The 19,798-nt window shown below is 40.7% G+C and overlaps 1 protein-coding gene across 5 annotated transcripts in view; it reads left to right on the plus strand.

Annotated features, from left to right (window-relative positions):
• ARHGEF28 (Rho guanine nucleotide exchange factor 28) overlaps window positions 1–19,798 on the plus strand; it is a 320,275-nt gene that overhangs the window by 40,033 nt on the left and 260,444 nt on the right. For all 5 annotated transcript variants that reach the window (XM_065905708.1, XM_065905711.1, XM_065905707.1 and 2 more), the window contains exon 2: window positions 17,490–17,533. In XM_065905708.1, the coding sequence (XP_065761780.1) occupies window positions 17,501–17,533 (33 nt within the window). In that variant the 5' untranslated portion in view covers window positions 17,490–17,500. The remainder of the gene's footprint in view (window positions 1–17,489; window positions 17,534–19,798) is intronic.

Consider the following 19,798-nt stretch of genomic DNA (forward strand, 5'->3'; position numbering starts at 1 on the left):
GATCAAGGCTTTATACCCATGACCATCATTACCATATTAACCTGGATTATATCACTCCATTAGTTAGCTTTCACCTACTGGAAGATAGGAATGTAAAGAACTAGGAGATGAAAGGTAAATATGTTTGTTTATATGTTGGGAGTGGGGTTAAGATGAACTAAATTTAGTTGCCTTATGAGAAGTCCTAAGATGATGAGAAATAGTGATTAAGCATGACCATGTATTTGGACTTGCTATTATTAAACAGATTTATTTCTTACAGTTCTGAGGCTAGAGGCCCAAGTTCAGGTGCCAGCGTGGTTGGGTGAGGGCCCTCCTCTGGGTCACAGATTTCTCGTTGTGTCCTCCCCTGGCAGGAGGGGCTAGGGAATGGGCACTCATTCCGTTCATGGAGCCTCCATGCTCACAGCTTAAGAACCTCTTAAAGGCCCCATCTCCTAACCCCATCGTCTTTGGGGTAACATTTTCAGCATACGAGTTTGCAGGGGAGACACAAACACTCAGGCCTGCACTCACCACACCTGTGTATTCTGTTGATGCAAATGTTTTCCAGACTGTGCTTCCACCCCTAGAAAGAGGCAGAGAGTAGTTCAGTTCATGGCCTGTGAAGATCTGCCTGATGTGCTGTTTACTTCTTTACTTCAGGTTCTGCACAGTGTAGCCTTTAGTTCCTAGTTCCTTTGTAATAGTGCATTTTTCAGAATAATGGGCTCAGTGTTGCTGTAGGGAACACATTGTTATGTGAGAGCCATAGAAAACATAATCTGAAAAGGGGACTTCTAATTTTCCTGAGGACTTGAGTAAATAGAGGGGAGGGGCCAAGATCCACCTGCCTCACGGCAGGCATTGCAGTTTTGGGAGCGCATCCAATCCCGAGAGCCACCCGCTTGTCCAAGTTCAGGCTGACATAAAGACCGAGCCTTATTCTGTGGTCTCCCTTGGACTATCAACAAGGAACTTAGATGCCGTGAAATAGACCCATTTACTCCAATGGAAGATATGCATATTTGGGTATTAAATTCTTTTCACCATCTTTTTGAAAAATTGAAGTAAAACTAGTATTCTGTTTTCATTTTTAACTGAAAATCAACATTAATATGTAATTTATGAGTTGGGTAATTAAATGATAATTTAAATGAAAATATTAGGAATTTTAATGGTAGATCTGAAAAGAAATTATGTGCTAATTTCCGGGGGGATTGTATCAAGGACAGTATTATGTGGTTAACTGGCATGTCTTTCTAGAAAGTAGGAACTCTCCCATGAGGAAGGCCCTTTCTGGAGGAGACTTGAAGTTGGCTAGGCTCTCTTGAAGAAAAGGCGCACCTGAACCATTAGAAGCAGAATGGAAATCTGTCCAGATTTCAAAGGTGAACATGGCACAGTTCTTCAGGATGCAGGACTATTCCCATTTTGGGACATTTAACACCCTTGGTCACTAGGTGCCAGCTGCCAAGGTCTGTTCTCGTCCGCACTTCGAACATTCTCCTCTCTCCCTTCTCCTTGTAAGTGTGCACATAAAAAGACCAAAAAGACCCACCGACATAAAAAGACCAAAATAAAACAAAAGCCCCTTCATTCTCCTCTTCCCTGCACTAGGAGTGATTCCCCACTAATTTCTGAAGACCATGGCCCCTTCTGAGTCCTCATTCTCCTTGACCTCACTGCAGTCCCTCATGGGCTCTACACACTTATGTACTATTATTATTTAAAATTATTTATTTTTGGCTCTGTGCTGATTCTCCATTGCTATGAGTGCTTTTCTCTAGTTGCGGTGAGCAGGGGCTACGCTCTAGTTGCTGAGCACGGGCTGCTCACTGTGGTGGCTTCTCTCGTTGACGAGTACGGGCGCCAGGGTGTGTGGGTTTCAGTAGTTGCGGCGTGTGGTCTCAGTCGGCGTGGCTCCCAAGCTCCAGAGGACGGGCTCAGGAGTTGTGGCCCATGGGCTTAGTTGCTGTATGGCATGTGGGATCTTCCTGGACCAGGGATCGAACCCGTGTCTCTGGTCCAATCGACTCTGCATTGGCAGGTGGATTTTATTTTTACCACTGAGCCCCCAGGGAAGCCCACAATTATGTATTATTATTGAATTGTTATTTAAGCTCTTAAATTGCTGTTGAACCCTTCATGTGTTTGAACTTGTGTCTCTCTATAAATGTCTCGAGGGCGGGATCTTATATTTCTCTCTGCCTTTAGTAATATTCAGGACAATGTATTTAATATTTAATTTGTTAGTTGAAGATTTTTTTGGTAACTCATTGGACTGTTTTAATATTTGCCCTGTAGGAAAGTTCTTTTCTGTTTTAATCTTGAATCCCCACTGCTGATTTTACATCCTAACTGTATATGTGATAGAAATGTGTAGTTATTATTCTTATCATAGGCAGGTCACATTTGTTCTGATCACAGGGGCCCAGGGGCATAGATGGATCTTAGTCACAGTAGCAAAACAGTTTTTGACTTGGCTTTTGAAACGGGCCTCCTTCCTGAGACACAGCTTGAGAGACACAGCAGGCAGAGTCTTTTCCAACAACTTCAACTGTGAAGCTGTCTCATTTTGCTCAACCCTTAAAGCGTTTGCTGTTTAACGTTACTTCCTCCTCTCCTCACCTCCTGGTTACTGCTGCTCCTTCCACCAGGGTGAGGCCAAGCAGACCAGCGACCTCTCCACTACGGCTTCAGTGGTCCTTCTCCGTCCTTATCTTGCTTTGCTTCACGGCTTTTGCTCCCTTGTTCATTTCTCTTGGATTTTGTCACATTTGTCCCCGTCTAAATTTCTAACGTGGTAATCAATGGTTGGGAGTGTGGAATCTGGAACAAGGTGGCTTGGTTTTGAATTTCCATCCTACCGTTTAGTTGTGTGTGCCTTTGAGCAAGGTGTTTAACCGCCTATGCCTTACTTTCCCATCTGTAAAATGGGGACAGTAGCAGAAGGTGCTCTGTGTGTTTGTGAGGACTGGATGAAAATTGTCTAGTGCGATAAATAGTGCTCCGTAGATGTCAGTCCTATTTCTCTATTCCTCAATGCCTTTTGTGAGCTCTGCTTCCTCTGCCTTTCTCTTGGAGTTCTCCAAGTTTCTGTTCTAAGCCCTTTATGAGTTTGAGATCACTTATGCCATCTCATTTACTCCCAAATGACTTTAATTACTGTTACTGTATTATCAAAATCTTTCTCTCCAGCCCAGACCTCTTTCTTGAACTCCAGGTCCCTGCTTTTGACCTATCTTGGACACCAGTCAGCACATCTCAAGCTCTTAATGGCCAGAACTCATTTTTACTTCTTTCTCAAGGCATCTATCTGCTTCCCCTTTCTCTTTCCCCTTCTTGGTCAGTGGCGCTGTCTTCCCCATTGTCTAAGCCAGGAACCGAGGAGTCACTGTAGATTCATTCCTCCTGGTCCTTATGCCCTACATCTAGTTAAGCACCAAGGCCTTTTCATTTTGTCCTTTAATCTCTCACATTACTTTGTCCTCCCTAAAACATTGCTTGAAATCAGGCTCTCACTGTCTTTCACCTGAACAATAGCAATGGTCATTTGATTGACTTCCCTGACTTTGGTCTCTCTTTTCAGTTCATCTTAGCCCTGTGTCACAGTGATCTCTCTAATGTGCAATTTGGGTCGCTTGCCTCTGTTGCCTAAAGCCACTAACTGGCTTTAAGTTTGTATTACTTAGTAGGATGTGACACTGGGGCCTGGAACAATGTTCCATCTTTCTCTCCCACCACTACCCTATGCACACTTTCACTAGTCCTGGAGGTGTTTGTAGCTCCATGAATAACCCTTTCTTGAATGCTTCCATGTAGTTGTTCCTATTTCTTCTACTTGAAATGTCCTCCCATTTCACAGTTGACCTGGTGAACATCAGTGATTTTCAACAAGGGTCGCTATTGGCATTTGGGTGGGACAGTTCTTTGAGCAGAATCAATCCAGTATTATTGAATGCTCAGCATACAAGGTTCCTGATGCTGAGTGCCAGAAGCAGTTCCCTCCCCTCTTCTGCTCCTCCCCTGCCCCACCAACCCAGTCACGTAAGAACCAGTCACGTAAGAACCAGACACGCTCTGCCCTCATTTCCAAATGCTTTTCTAAGTAGGAATGCCCCTAGTATGTATTCTTTAAGACTTACCTTAGGCCTCTTCTCCTTGGCGATGATACCTCCCCATGCCTGATACCTAAGCTACTGACTGATTTGAGTGTTTCTATCTCCTTGGATTCGCAGAATCCCACACATATTTTATATTCTCTTTGTTTTCTGTTTTCTCACTGGACTGGCAGTTTCTCTAGGAAGAGCTCATCCCTGCATCCCCAGTATCTAGGACATAATAGACACTCAATCAGTATTTTATAGAGAAAGTGAATGGTTGTGTTTTCCTTGGTATATAGTTACCTGTTTCTCTAGCTTATTTGCATGTTTCATATCAGTATACCCTTTCTTTTCAAATAGATTGATAGATATTTGAAGGGAGACATTTATACTTTTTTTTTTTTTTTTTAAACAAGTACTAAGCATATATAGGAAGTTCAGAGCAGCAGCAAATGAAACATTTAGAAACTAGCTGTTTTTCTGGGGTTAAGCTTCATTTCTTTTAATCATTAAGGTCATATTTCTAAATGTGAAAGCATCATTTGAGAATTTCTCCGGGCTTTACTCATTTGTCTACTAGTCTTATAGTCTAGAATTGGGTGTAGTAGTCTAGCTATTCTGGTTTAAGAATTTAATTTTTGTGGTTAGTAGGTGGAGAGTACCTTTTTGTTCCTGCAAAGACCGTATAAAGCCTAGTTGGGAATGGGGAGGTGGATGGGGGTGGTGCAAAGCCACAATTTGCTGTCTGAAATGCAGATGAAAGCCATGGGGGAGGTGGTGGCTTCCACCTCTTGTTGGATTTGTTAACATCTCAGTAGACATGCTCCTTAGTTATCAGGAGAATTTTCCATGCGCCTATTCCCCCGGTTACTTTCTTTTGCCTCCGTAGTCTATTTAGCAGTCTTTGGGTCAACCTTGGGACAAGACGACCGTAGGTAAGTTACTGCCTCACTTCAAATACTTCTTTGGCTTCACATTGCCTCTGGAAGGGATTTTCAATCAGAAGTATGTGGTTTTTTAATCTTGGATCTCACAACCTTAAACTAAGCCCACGACTCCACAAAAGAGAACCAGTTTCATGACTTAGTTACTTTGTTTCTTGCCCATAAATAGTATTTCCTACTTTGCTCACTTATGTTTCTTCTCTAACATAGTTCTGAATTTCTTCTGACATTTTAAAATTTGAAATTTATTCTCAAAGATAAAGCTGTCACACAGAATAATCAAAACATGTCACAGGCTCAGAAAGAATCCTGAAAGTATTTGAGCAGCAGCAATATCATTGGAAAATGAGGGTGAGAGGTGAGGGGCAGTGGACCACTGATGGTAGTAGCCACTGCAAAAGAGAAAATTGATTAGGATACATAAATTCTAACATGACTTTTCAAATGGACAGTTTTATTGAGATAATTGTACCGTCGCATTCAGTTATAAGAAATACTGTTTGTTGTTTAGTTGCCAAGTTGTGTCCGACTCTTTTGCGACCCCATGGGCTGTAGCCTGCCAGACTTCTCTGTCCATTGGATTTCCCAGGCAAGAATGCTGTAGTGGGTTGTCATTTCCTTCTCCAGGGGCTCTTCCTCACTCAGGAATCGAACCCGTGTCTCCTGAATTGCAGGCAGATTCTTTACCGCTGAGGGCCCGAGAAACAACTGTAGAGCAACTTTATACTCTCTGCCCAATGGTAATATTTTATAAAACTATAATAAGCTAAATTGCCCTACAGCTCAAATGGTAATGAATCTGCCTGCAGTGCAAGAGACCTGGGTTCGATCCCTGACTCGGGAAGATCCCCTGGAGAAGGGAATGGTAATCCACTCCAGTATTCTTGCCTGGAGAATCCCATGGACAGAGGAGCCTGGTGAGCTACAGTCTGGGGTCACAGAGTCGGACACGACTGAGCATCTAGCTACTACTACTGCTAAGATCAGTTGATATTGACCATGATACAATGTACTCATCTTATTCAGGTTTCCCAGTTTTACTTATGTTTACTAGTCTCTGTGATCTTGAATTTCAGCATCCTTTTTTGTCCCCTGTGTAAGTTCATGCATTCACCACCACAGACAAGAGACTGAATGGTTCTGAAACTGCTAGGATCTCTCATGTCACCCTTTTATAATCACGACCGCCTTCCCTCCTCACCCCTCCCGATACTATTTTTTCACCTCTGGCCACCACTAATCTGTGGTCCATTAATTTTTCTCATTTAAAAATATTATGTATGTGGGATTATGATCTGTGACCTTTTGGGATTGGCACCTATTGATCAGCATAATTTCCTAAAGATTGATCCATGTTGTGTAAATAGTTTGTTCCTTTTAATTTCTGAGTAGTATATATTGCTGAGTTAGGCATGTATACATGTAAGTGTGCACACAGACAACAGAATTTAACCATTCAACCGTTGAAGAAATCCGGGCTGATTCTAGTTTTTGGCTGTTATAGGTAAGGCTGTGGCCAATAATATACAGGTTTTTGTGTGAACATAAAGTTCTCTTTCTCTGGGGGTGGGGGAAATACCCGTTAGTGGAATTATTGGTAGCAACGTGTATTTAGTTTTTAAGAGACTGCCCAACTGTTTTCCAGAATGGCTATATTATTTTGCATTCTTACCAGCAATGTGTAAGTGATTAGTATCTCTACATCCTTTCCAAGATTTGGTTATGCCACTGTTTTTTGTTATAGCCATTTGAATGGTATATTGATATTTCATTATGTGTGTGTGGTATTTTTTTCCTCCACATTTATAGCCTTCTAATATCTTTTGTATACATATTGTGTACATATATTATTTGCAAAAATGGGGTTATGCTGTATGTTTTAAATAACTTTCATTTTAAATTTAACTTGGAATCAGCATCTTTCCAAAGCATTAAGTATTTCTATAGTAGATATAACAGCTGTGTAGCATTCCAATACATGAACCAAAGTTCTCTTTTTGAATTAATTGACCTAGAACATAGTATTTGTCTCAGGTATAAAACAGTCATTCCTTGTATGTATATACAGTTACCCCTTGATATTCATGGAGGACTGGTTCTAGGCCCACTGGTGGATACTCAGATCTGTGGATGTCCAAGTCCGATGCATGAAATGGGGTAGTGCAGTCAGCCCTTTGCATCTTCAGGTTCCACATCTGCGGATATAGAAGACTGATTGTATTGTGAATTGATCACCACAGTAAATCCAGTTAATATCCATGGTGGTTTTAATTTGCATTTCTAAAGTGGTTAATGGTGTTGAACATCTTCCCATGACCTTATTTGCCATGCAAATATCCTCTTCAGTGAAATGTCCATGTCTTTTGTCCCTTTTCTAACTGGATTGTTTGAGCGTTCTTAATATATTCTAGATACTAGTCCTTTGTTGGATATTTTCTCTCAGTCTGTAGCATGACTTTTGATCTCCCTCACTTGGGCTTTCACAGAGGAACACTTTTTAATTTTGATGTCTAGGATGATAAAAAACAAAAGTCTTAGTCGTTAATGTCTAGTAGTCCCTTGAGAATCTGAAAACTGTAAACTCTTGTCAGAAAAATGCACGTCACACAAAATTTCAAACCTGAATTTTTGGTGTTCACAGATTCTAAAAAGTTCATCAATGAACTATAAGTCATATGAATCCACTTAATTTGCAGTAATCCTGCAAAAGACTCTGAGGAGAGTTACTTTTCTTTTGTTGAAGTAAAAAGTGGAGAAACTCTATAATTTACAAAAGAAGAGAAAGCTATATTAGCCAGGCTTTATTCTATTGAGGACCTAACTGAAATGCCTCTTTCTCATTGATATTTTTCTTGACTACTCTGGGATACATTGCCAGATTGCTGCTTTAAACTTCTTAGGCTGAACAGCTCTGCTGAGAAAGCAGTCTCTCTTGTATTGAATTTGAGCTTTAAGGCATCAGCAAATGAGTGAACTTGTGGGCATTTCACACCTGCCAGGTCAGTTTTAGTAGCATGACTCTTTACATGTGACTTATTTTTCTTGCTCCATTTCCTTGTTTTATAAAGATGAGTGCAAAATAAGAAAATAGAAATGAGATGCTGGTGGTGAACCAAGGGTTGATAAATTTGATATGATCATTATCTGTGCCCAAGCAGAGAATTGTCAGCATCAGTTAGTTGTATTAAACTTGATCATGCATTCCATTAAGATGGACAAGTAAAAAGCTCATTATAGGAAAAACTGGAGGATATTTTGTTCACAGTCTGACTCAAAGCAAACATGAAATTAGGAATGTTGTTAGGTCTTTGGCAAAGGAGTCTCGCCCCCTGGAAGTCTGTTGTTCACTTTTGTCGCAGATTTTTATTTATTTATTTAAATTTTTGGCTGCGCTGGGTCTTGGTTGCTGCACGGACTTGTTTCTACTTGTGGCTAGGGGGCTGCTCTCTAGCTGCAGTGCGCGGGCTTCTCGTTACCGTGGCTTCTCTTGCATGGGCTCTAGGCTTGTGGGCTCAGTTGCCCTGCAGCACGTTGACTCTTCCCGGACCAGGAATTGAACCCATGTCCCTTGCACTGGCAGGCATATTCTTGACCACTGGACCACCAGGGAAGTCCTTGTTGCAGATCTAGTATGTGTTGTTTTAGGGATGAATTGTGTGTTAACGTAAGAGGCCACTGACCTTTACTCCCTCTGGTTTCCAGACCTGTTACTCTAACTTACCTAACTCCTCACTATTTCATAAAAATATCATGTATCCAGGTCTGTCTTCATGCTGAATCCTCCTTTCTCTCGCTCTGTGTATGTAACTCATTTATCACTTCATGCTCGTCCTATACTGTCGTGTTCTGCCAGCTCAGGGGTATTACTCCTTTACCCTTATCTATTCATGGCTATAGATCTTATCCTGGCCAGGTTGTAAGCACATCCATGCTAGGGACAGTATTGTATATATACTTTATATGTTTTATTATCCCTCCCATGACAGCCTGCATAGGGTTGTGCAGTGAATTGACTTTGACATGAGAGAGGAGCTTTAGAACTGTGTTGCTAGTAAGGACATTGATGCCCTGATGAGATGGAACTTGCCCACGATCCTTGAGTGATTGAGCTTTGCATTGACTATGAAGGATACACTAAACAGATTAATAGCAAAAGTGAGCCGGTAAAGGGAATGTTCCATTGATGTATAAAAAAGCTTTTTGAGGGCTTAATCACTCTGTGTGCAGATACATCCTGTGAAATACAAGCAAGTGTGACTGGTTTGGCGGAACATTTTGCTAGCAGCTAGCTCCTTCCTCTTTGTACTTGACAAACGTCCTCTAATTTAGGCTGTCCCATTTCAGACTGACTGGCTCCCCTTCTTCCTCCCCACCCCCAGTCGTTGGAATTAATGAGATCCCTTTGAATGGCTATTGTGTTGCCTGCTTTCTAATCTTCAGACTTTTCCCCACACTGAATTCACCAAGTAATTCTACTCTTTCACACAAAGCTGCTTAGACCTGCATAAATCAGGTAGATAACTCCAGTCTGAAGCAGGTCTGTAGACTCTGCTGTGTATTCAGCAGTAGGTATATTTCTAAAATGCTTTTTTCCTGCCCATCCGTTGTGTTGGCATGGAAGGTTTTTACGTGGACTTACCTGCCGTTTAGCTGTTCTTTTCTCCTCCTGTTAGTATAATAGTTGTGAAATATTGTGAAATACAGTTAAAATTCTACACTCCAAGGCTCACTGAAGGAGCGGTGAATCAACATTTCCATCTCCAGGGCTGCAGGTTTCAAACCAAGGTAGCAGTAGAATTACCCCAATAGTAATTACTCGCAGCTCTTTGAAGTTTCAAAGTGGAGGGGGAGTATTTGGTTCTGTAAAAATCAAAAGGAATTCTGTGGAGTTTCCCTGGTGGTCCAGTGGTAAAGAATCTGCCTTGTGCGCAGGGGGACATAGGTTCATTCCTGGTTGGGGAGCTAAGATCCCACATGGCATGAGCAACGAAGCCCGTGTACCCTGGAGCCTGCCTGCCACAACTGCTGGGCCCACACGCCACTACTAGTGTCCGTGCAGCTCGATGAAGGATCCCACTGCCGCAACTAGAGATCACACGTCCTGTAACCAAGACCTGATGCAGCCAAATAAATAAATTAATGAAAAATTCTGTGAAGGTTGACGGTATGACAGTGATGTGGGACAGTGCTCTTCAGAATTCCTGATACTTGGGAATTCTTTGGGGCTGCCAGGATGAGGCTGAGCCGAATAGGCCTCGTTCTTACCCTTTTCACCCCAGTTACTGCCAAATCATTTTGGTCTGTCTAATATGTAGAGATTCTGAATGATTTTATTTGAAATAAAGATTCAAATGCTTAAAAAACCCTTTGTGTATGCTTCATGTGCAATGATTGGGCTTCCCAGGTGGCACTGGTGGTAAAGAATCCCCCTGCCTGTGCAGGAGATAGGAGAGACACCAGTTTGATCCCTGAGTCGGGAAGATCCCCTGGAGAAGGAAATGGCAACCCACTCCACTATTCTTGCCTGGGGAATCCCGTGGACAGAGACAGCTAGTGGGCTACCGTCCATGGGGTCACAAAGAGTCGGACATGACTGAGCACGCTTGCATTGTAATAGGCAATGATAATAAATGGTACTTACAGCTAGGATTTACTGTGTGCCCATTAAGCGTTTTCTCTTTTCACTCTATCAAATCACTTAATCATCCCAACAATCTTAAGAGGTAGGTGCTGTTACTGTTTCTACCTGACACATGGCCCAGGGAGGTAAATAACAGGCCCAGAGTCGCACAGAATAGGGTAGAACTGGTGTTCAAACACAGCCTGTTTCTGAGCCTATACTCCTCATTATGAAGTTCTTACAGCTTTTTAGCCAAATGAATTTCTGTCTTTCAGATTGTAGTGATGTTACAAAAGGACTGTGCTGAGGCCAAGGAGAGCATGGGCTCTGGGGTCAGGCAGGCTGGATCCACATGCCTCGGCCACAACTAACCTCTTGGCTTCATTCTCAACCAAGTGGCGCAACTTTGCTGAGCTTTTCTTTGCCCTTGTGAAGTGGAGACGGGTGCCGGAGGCCTTCCGAGCTGAAGAGGGCAGGTATCAGGAAGGACCCTTAAAGTGAAGCTCCTTAAAATGGGGACCTCAATTCAGAGGTAACCGTGGTGGAGGAAAGATTTGCCTGGGGTTCTAGTTTTTGAAAATGAAATTAAAATTCTGAAAATATTTATAAAATTTATATTTTATTCCTTTGGCTGAAAGACAACAGAGCATTATGGCTAGAACTTATAGTTCTGGAGTGGCTGCTCAAATACCAGCCTAGCCTTGTTCAGGGTGACCTAATGCACATTTAGTTTTCAGCCCTATTGACTCTTAGAATGAACATAAGGTGAATCATGTGTGTGTGAGAGATTAATTGAAGGAGGTTGTGGCTTTTTTTTGGCACAAACTTATACAGTGGGACATTGGTGTTGTCTTATTTGATTTTCAAAGCCTTATTATGAGGGTCATTTTTTTTTTTTTTTTGCCTTAACTTAGTATTGTTTTTGTTCTTTTCTTTTTAAAAATTTTATTGAAGTATAGTTGATTTATGCTTTTTAAAAAAATTTTAATTGGAGGATAATTACTTTACAATGAGGGTCATTTTTATTAGAAATACCCAAGATTGTCTTCTATTTTCTCCTAGGTGGGAAGAAGGTACTCGTATTCCTTTAATGTTGAAATTACTGTCTTTAAGCTTTTATCTTGTTATGATTATTTCTTTTTACTTGTTAATGGATCTCTGTCACATTGTCATTGATAGTTTTGTATGTGGCTTGACTTTCTCCAGTACTCAAACTCCTTTCTCAATTTTATTTAGCCTTATTTCATGCTTAAAAAAAGATTTCCAGCATTATTTTGAGTTTATTTGTTTTTTAGCTAAAATATCTGGTAATCACACCAGGCCAAAGCAAACAACTATAGAAAAAATTTGTTTTTTTACAGGATAAAATTACTAGAGGGTAGATGCTGGCATTGGGTTGGGGAAAGAATGAACACGGGAGGTTGTTGCTTGTAATTCTGTAAGTGGTCTGTTCATTTAAATATTTTTGTTTAGGTAACTTGCTTTGTAGTTAACATTGTAACTGGAGGGACTTGTAAATGAAGGTTTGGTAACTAAGGAGCATTTGCTCAATGCTATTGAATCAGCGGACATGAGTTTGAGCAAACTCCAGGAGTTAGCTAAGTACAGGGAAGCCTGGGGTACTGCAGTCCATGGGGCCACAGAGTCGGACGTGACTTAGCGATTGACCAATAGCAGCCATGAGGATTCCCTGAGATGATGTTGGTAAAATACTTAATGCAGTACTTCACATACCATTATCCTTCTAATGTAGTTGTTTATAGTATTGATAAATATTTGACCATTATCTGTTAATAGGTTGTATGAGAGGCATACCCACTGATTTTTAGCATGTTGAAGACAGAATTAGTCATGCTTTTATATTGAATCAGTCTTAGAATATTTCATTTAGAGGCAAAAATTTGAGAAACCCAGAACTTCAAAGAATTGTTTTTTTTCTGTATTAGTTAAATGTTATTTTTAAAAATTAAAATATTCTTTTCACCTGTTGAAAATTGTCTAATATTTTTCTTTAGAGTTAACTAGCAGGCAAAGGTAATGGACTAGTACGTAATTTTCAAAAAATATCTAAAATATTGAATTTTTTGTATCTTGATAATCTTTTTCACAAGATTGTTTCCTCTTTTGGGAGTAAAATTAAAAGTTGCAGCTCTCTACTGAGACCCTAAATTATCCCATGGTGTCTGCCAGCAAGACTAGAAATGTTTTGGCTCTTCCGTTTTCCAAGAAGTATTAAAAAAATAATGCAGTACGATATAAAAGTCCTTGAGTCTCAATTTTTGAAATTGCAGGTGGAGAATTCAAGCATGAGAAAATGAAGCGCAGTACACGACACTTCACTCATGTAGTGAAAAGCCACAGCATGTGAGGAACTTAGGTCAGTGTGACTTGTTTAGCAAATACAAATTTTTTATCATTAAATGATGTAAAAGGAGGTGTGGCCTCCTTTTACCTCCATTTCACCATGTAGCTCTGCAAGTGAACACAGAGCTACTGCTTTTAGCTATAACACAGGAGTTAGTTTCAGAAAAGTGAGGATACAGTTTTTAACATTTGATTTGGTTTGAAGTTTTATTTGAGGATATATTTGCTTCGAACTTTGTTCTTTACAGCTTTAGCAGGTGATCCTCATAGAGGTTTTATAAGTGTTGGAACTGAGGCTGAGAACTGGGGGGGTTTTGGTTTTAGTTTATTTTTTCAAGCAATGAAACATAGTTTCTCTGAAAAACAAGGAAACTGCTGCTCAAAATGGTTCTTAAATGTCTTCACTAAAAACAGGCAAAAGGTAAACAGAAATAATAAAATATGAGTTGTTAAATATCAGGTGAAGTATAAATATGTTGTTTAGCCCTTGAGGTTTTGCCTTTTGTCTGAGATAATTACAGTCCAAAGTTGAGGCAGGCGTTTGATGAAGTGGGCCTTATACTGACTGAAAGGGGTGGAGAGCCTGGCTCCTTCACAGAGCTGTGCCCGGTTGGATTCTGTACTGCGCTCCAGCCCACGTGGGCCTTTTCACCGGATAAACACACAACTCTAGAGGCTCTGGTACGCGCCCTACACTCCTTAATCTGCTGAACCCAGAGGAAAACTTGGAAAAGCAGCCTCACCATTGTGGGGAGGGCTTCCTTACTTGATAGAGCAGAGCTTCAAAATGTTGTCCCGTACCCTTTAGCATGAAATGTTAGCATGTATTCCTTACTTAATGTATTTATTAATAAAACATGCTACTGTAGCATGGCCATGAATTTGAGCGAACTCCGGGAGATAGTGAAGGACAGGGGAGCCTGGTGTGCTGCGGTCCATGGGTTGCAAAGAGTCAGACACGACTTAGTGACTGAATGACAATAACTACTGTAACAGTGGATATTCTAAAACATATCTCAGATCTGAAAAGCTGTAAGGGTTAAACATTGTAGTAAAAAAAGTTGTAATAGCCCCTTTTGTTCTCACTAAAAACATTGACATGTAATACATGGCAGAGTAATATAGTGAAAATGTGTCACTGTTCTGAAAATCTATGCTTAGTAATTTTAATGCTGTGTAGTACTTTGGCTTGAATGTCTGGTTCCAAGTACTGTTTATTTTGAAATTGGTTTTGAAGTGTCGTAGCTGGAAAAGATTCTAATGGTAAGAAAAGATTCTATGGTAAAAAAGATTCTAATTGAAGTGAGTGCTGGGTGTACTTATAAATAAGGGGATTTATATTTTAATCCCATCCAACAATTATACAAGAGTTTGTTTAAATGTAGCTAGTAAATTCACATTTTTCCTGATGTTAATCATTCTTCCTGCAAATTAATCAGAAGTTGTTGCATTAAAAAGAAAAAAAACCCATGAAACATTTGGCAAGGTTAAAAAAGTATATTAGAAAGCCTTTCCAAAAATTTAAAGAATGTGTGTATGAGGGCTTTTGTAGGTGGCAAACTTTAAATAATTTTTGCATTAAGATCACAAAATGAAAACATACAAATACTTTTTCAGAATGTTTTTACAATGGTGTGTACTGTCTACAACCTGTTTCTTTTGAGGTGCCTTTTCTTTTTCACTTATTAAATATCACCCCTCTCTAGAAGGGGTAGGGTATTTATTTGAAAAACATTTTAAGAAAAATCTGCTATAAACAGCCAGTTTTAATCTTGGAAAGCCCAGCAAAAATTTGGAACACTTCTATTTTTGTTATAAGATTAGGTAGTACATGTTTGGCAACTTTTTAAAGTACTTTGCTGCGATAACCAACACTCTTTAATGTGGTAAAGATTTTTATGGTCATTTCCCGTCTTGTTGCAGCGATTGTAAAGATTTGACCACGTTTAAAGGTCTTATTTCTATAAAATTAACCACACTGACATCCTGTGAAACTGTGTGCTTTTGGCTTCAAGTTCTTTGTTACGATATCTCACCCATGAATGACACAGTGAATGGATTTTGCATTTGTGCTTTTTAAACTTCCTGTCTGAGAAGTTGCCCTATCAGGGTTGTATTTTGGCCATTATTTGTTGAAACGGTAATTCACTCCTCAGAAAATCTTCATATTCTCACCCAAAGTGACTTTTTAAATGTATTTTATCAGACAAAATCTAATACCATCTTTACTTTCCTCTAACTCTATGGCGGGTCTTCCACACAGCTTAATTTGTCCTAATAAGCTTCTTAAAATATTCAGTTTTTAAAGGTTTGCTCCTAAAGGAACGTGCTTTAGTTTGTATACTTTGTGTTTTTTATTCTGTTTCAGCCATTTTTTCTTAGCGCTGTGTTTACCGTAGAATGCATTCATTTCTTTTACTATTAAGTAGAAATCTTCAAAGAATCTTTTGATATTATCAAGTTCAGTGAAGTTTTATAAAAGATTGGAATTGTGTATGGCATGACTGTTAACAGGTGAAAAATGACTAGTATTTTGAGACACAGCATACCTTTAGTGTGAGAATCATGGTACATGTGCTGTGGATATACATACATTTGAAAGTGAAAGTCGCTCAGTCTTGTCCGACTCTGCGATCCCATGGATTATAGTCCATGGAATTTTCTAGATCAGAATACTGGAGTGGGTAGCCTTTCCCTTCTCCAGGGGATCTTCCCAACCCAGGGACCGAACCCAGGTCTCCCACATTGCAGGCAGATTCTTTAGCAGCTGAGGCTCCCAGGGAAGCCCTACATGTTTTACGTTTTATTTATTTATTTTTGGCTGCACTGGGTCTGTCTGTGTTGCTGAGCACAGGCTTCCTCTAGTTGCGTTGTGCGAGCTTCTCATTGTGGTGTTTTCTCTTGTGGAGCACAGGCCCTAGTCACACGGGCTTCAGTCGTTGTGGCTCTGGGCCCAGGGCTCAGCAGTTGCGGTACTGGGTCTTAGTTGCTGCTCAGCTTGCAGAATCTTCCTGGCCCTCCCTGCGTTGTCCGCAGACTCCCATCCACTGTCCCACCAGGGAGGTCCTACATTCATATTTTAAATGCCTTCTTGATCATTTTGAATCTTGGGGGCGTGTACTCCTCGGTGCTCTCAGGGTGGTCATTATTTTTATTCCATCGTGTAGCTGATGAACAGGTCCTTTTGGGATTCGGAGTCTCAGTTTTGTCATTTTTGTGGTTAGTGTTATTTTTAATTTGAACTTTCTTACCTCCTTAAACCATTCATCCAGTTTATGAGGTTAGTTTCATTAGAAATCGTTACTGATAGCCTGTAAGCCCATTTAGGTGTGTCCACGTGAACTGCCACAGGGCACAAAGTTTTGAAAACGAGGACCAAGGCGGGGGCCCCGGCTGTCAGCCCCTCGGCCTTGTGATGCCCTCAGTCTTCTGAGGATGAGTCATGGAAGGTGTCTCGTGCCCAGAAGGGTGGCCAGCACCAGCATGTTTGTGAACTATTAGTAAAACGCGAGCTAAATGATTTTATAAAAAAATAAAATAGAATTATTTGTATTTGTCCTCTGGGTCAAGTCTGTCCTCTAGGGATTACTGTACTCAAAAGTCACAATTCAGGTGCTACGTGTCTGCCTTCTTAAGAGACAGCCCCAAGGTACTGCCGCTGGTGATGGCCTGGGGACCAGGACCAGGCTTGGCCTGGTGAGCAGAACTGTGTCCCAGAGGACGAGATGGGTGGGGGGAGAGAGGGAAGGTGATGGGGGCCATGAGTCTCCTTGTTGTCCCTGCTCAGAGTTCACATGCAGCCCACTCTTCACTTTCTTCCCATCTTGAGGTGTCTGTTGTTCAGCTGTGAGCTCTTTGAGGGGTGGATCACTTCCTGGTCATCTTTGTGCAATGCTGAGCCCATTGAAGGTGTTCAGTGAACCTCTTTTAAATGATGCTCCTTTTGTCTAAGCTGCTAGCTGGCTTCTGGGTGCAGGTGGGGTGTGCACAGCTAGTGGAGAGGCTGTTTAGCCTGACAGCGGCCTGCCTCCCTCCAGAGAAAGCTTTCGGGTCCTGAGTAACACGTCCTAGATCTGTCTTGTCGCCATAGGCTCCTGCCTCGTCCAGCCAAGAGTGGATTCTGACCTCAGAGTAGCCTAAGTGATTAACTAAGGGAAAACCTGCAACATGCTTGTGTTGGCCTTTCTTGGTTTTCTGAAATATATTGATAATTTCTGTTTGGGAGCAGTCAGTGGGATAATGTTGGAGGTGATAGGTTTTCCTTATTGTAGATATTCATGTGAAAGAAGAAAGAGGGTAAGTTATTCTATGCGGAGAGCATCTTATTCCTTTGTTCTTAGTTTTGTCTCTGCAGTTTTCCTATCTAGTGGGTATCTCTTCCCTCCATGATGTTAACTGAAAGGCAGGATACAGCTCTACTGGTTGGTCACACGGAGACTCCTCCAGTAACTCTCCTGTTTGTCATTTTTATTGCAGATGCTGAAACCATGGAGCTGAACTGCAGCGAAGTACCTCTGTATGTAAGTGCCTAAGCCCTGGGCTGCAGGCCTAAGTGGCTCATTCTTGGACTTGAAACCCACGCGACCAAAGTGGGAAGAAATGTTTTACTTGCTATTGAGTTGGGGCTTTTAAAAAACCACACACAGCTTTACTGTCTAGTTCACGTTTTTGCATGGAGACTTTTAAAACTGGTTGACTCCTGGTTCCAAAGTCTAGGTTTTAATGGTATTTTCCTGAGGAACTTTTAACTACATAACTTCTGGAAGGCAGCTCTGCTCACCACTGTATCACCAACGCCTAATTAACTTCTGGACTCAAAAATACTCAGTTTATCTCTGTGGATGATTTTTGAACACATTATTATATGATATGCTGATAATAACCAATAATGTTTTCTGTGTGTATCTTTGGAGGAGGGGGGTTCAATGACAGTTGGTAAGATGATAGTCAGGTAAAATCATGAAATAGGAGCTCAAAGGCGAAAGTAGTGCTGGGACATACATAAAATCGGTGGGGGGTGGGGGTGTGTGTGTGTGGGCAGAGCAGCCTGGTGAGGCTACTTATCAGATGTGCCTTCTGGGCTGACAGAGGATTCTGTTCCTGAAGGCAGTTACTAGGTGTAACAGAAATGAACCAATTGTCTCCCCACATAGAAAATGGCAGATGATTTTCTCTACCTTCCTTATTTTAGGCATAACCTCTTTTCTTGGAAACCTATGCTGGTGGCGGGTGGGCATGGGCGTATGCATTGGAACTGGGGTTTCAGGTAGCCTTTGAATCATCCACTCATGAAATACACCAAGAATATTAAATCTAGAATAAGGGTATGATCTCAATTTAGATATATCCCCAATAGACAAAATATCAAGGAACTGGAACAAATTTGAATAAAATCTTAAATCAATTAAAATTTAGTCATTCGTTTCCCCTTAGCACACATCACTACCCAGGTGACCCTCCCTCTCTCCCTTCCTCCCCCGCCCCCACCTGCTCCCCCACCCTCCCCCGGATGAATCCTCCCCTCCCCCTTACACATTCCACTCTATTCTCTGGAGAAAAACAAAATGATAAAATAACTGAATCATGAAAAAGCTGCCTTCTGGGTTACCCAGTGGTCTAGAGTGTTCTCTCTAGGTTGTGATTTGGAGGTCGTAAAATGAATTATAGATAGTTAGACTTGGCCTAACCATAATTAAAATTAAAAGAAGAGATTGGTTCAAGGCTAAATTTAGACCAATTTAGTCCCCATTTGGTCCCAAGTTTTTAATTTTTTAAATTTTTTTGTAACTTAATCCTCCTTAGCTTTATTCTTTCTACTCTGCTCCCCTACTTCAAACCAAACAGATCTGAAATCTAATTATGATATAAAACCTTGTAGTTTTTAAAAAAATTGAAATATGTTTGATTTGCAGTGTTGGATTAGTTTCTGCTCTATAGTAGTGATTCAGTTATACACACACACACACACATATATATAACTATATATATAGTTTTTTCTTTCTTATATTCTTTTCCATTATGGTTTATTATACTGAATATAGTTTCCTGTGCTGTGCAGTGGTACCTTGTTGTTTATCTATTTTATGTATAGTAGTTTGTATCCCAGGTAGTATAGAATTCACCTGCTAATGCAGGAATGATGGGTTCGGTTCCTGGATTGGGAAGATCCGCTGGAGAAGGAAATGGCAACCCACTTCAGTATGCTTGCCTGGGAAACCCCATGGCAAAGGAACCTGGTGGGCTGCAGTCCATGGGGTGGTGAAAGAGTTGGACTCGACTTAGTGACTAAGTAACAACAATAATCTGCTAATCCCAAACTCCTAATTTATCCCTCTTCCACACCCTTTTCCCTTTGGTAGATGTAAGTTTGTTTTCTATGTCTGTGAGGCTATTTCTGTTTCATAAGTAAGTTCATTTGTGTTGTATTTTAGATTCTATATATAAGTGATATCATATGGCATTTTTTGTTTTCTTTCTGACTTTATGTAGTACAATAATTTGTAGGTCTATTCATGTTGGTGCAAATGGCATTATTTCATTCTTTTTTATGGTTGAGTAATATTCTGTTCCATATATACACACACCACATCTTCTTTATCCATTTATCTGTCAGTGGACATTTAGGGCACTTGCATGTCTTAGCTATTTGTAAATAGTGCTACTATGAACATAGGGGTGCATTGTATCTACTTGAATTAGAGTTTCCTCCAGATAAATGCCCAGGAGTGGGATTACTGGATAACATGGCAACTCTATTTTTATTTTTTAAGGAGCCTCCATAGTGT

This window comes from Muntiacus reevesi, chromosome 14, assembly GCF_963930625.1.
Source record: "Muntiacus reevesi chromosome 14, mMunRee1.1, whole genome shotgun sequence".
Classification (NCBI taxonomy): Eukaryota; Metazoa; Chordata; class Mammalia; order Artiodactyla; family Cervidae; genus Muntiacus; species Muntiacus reevesi.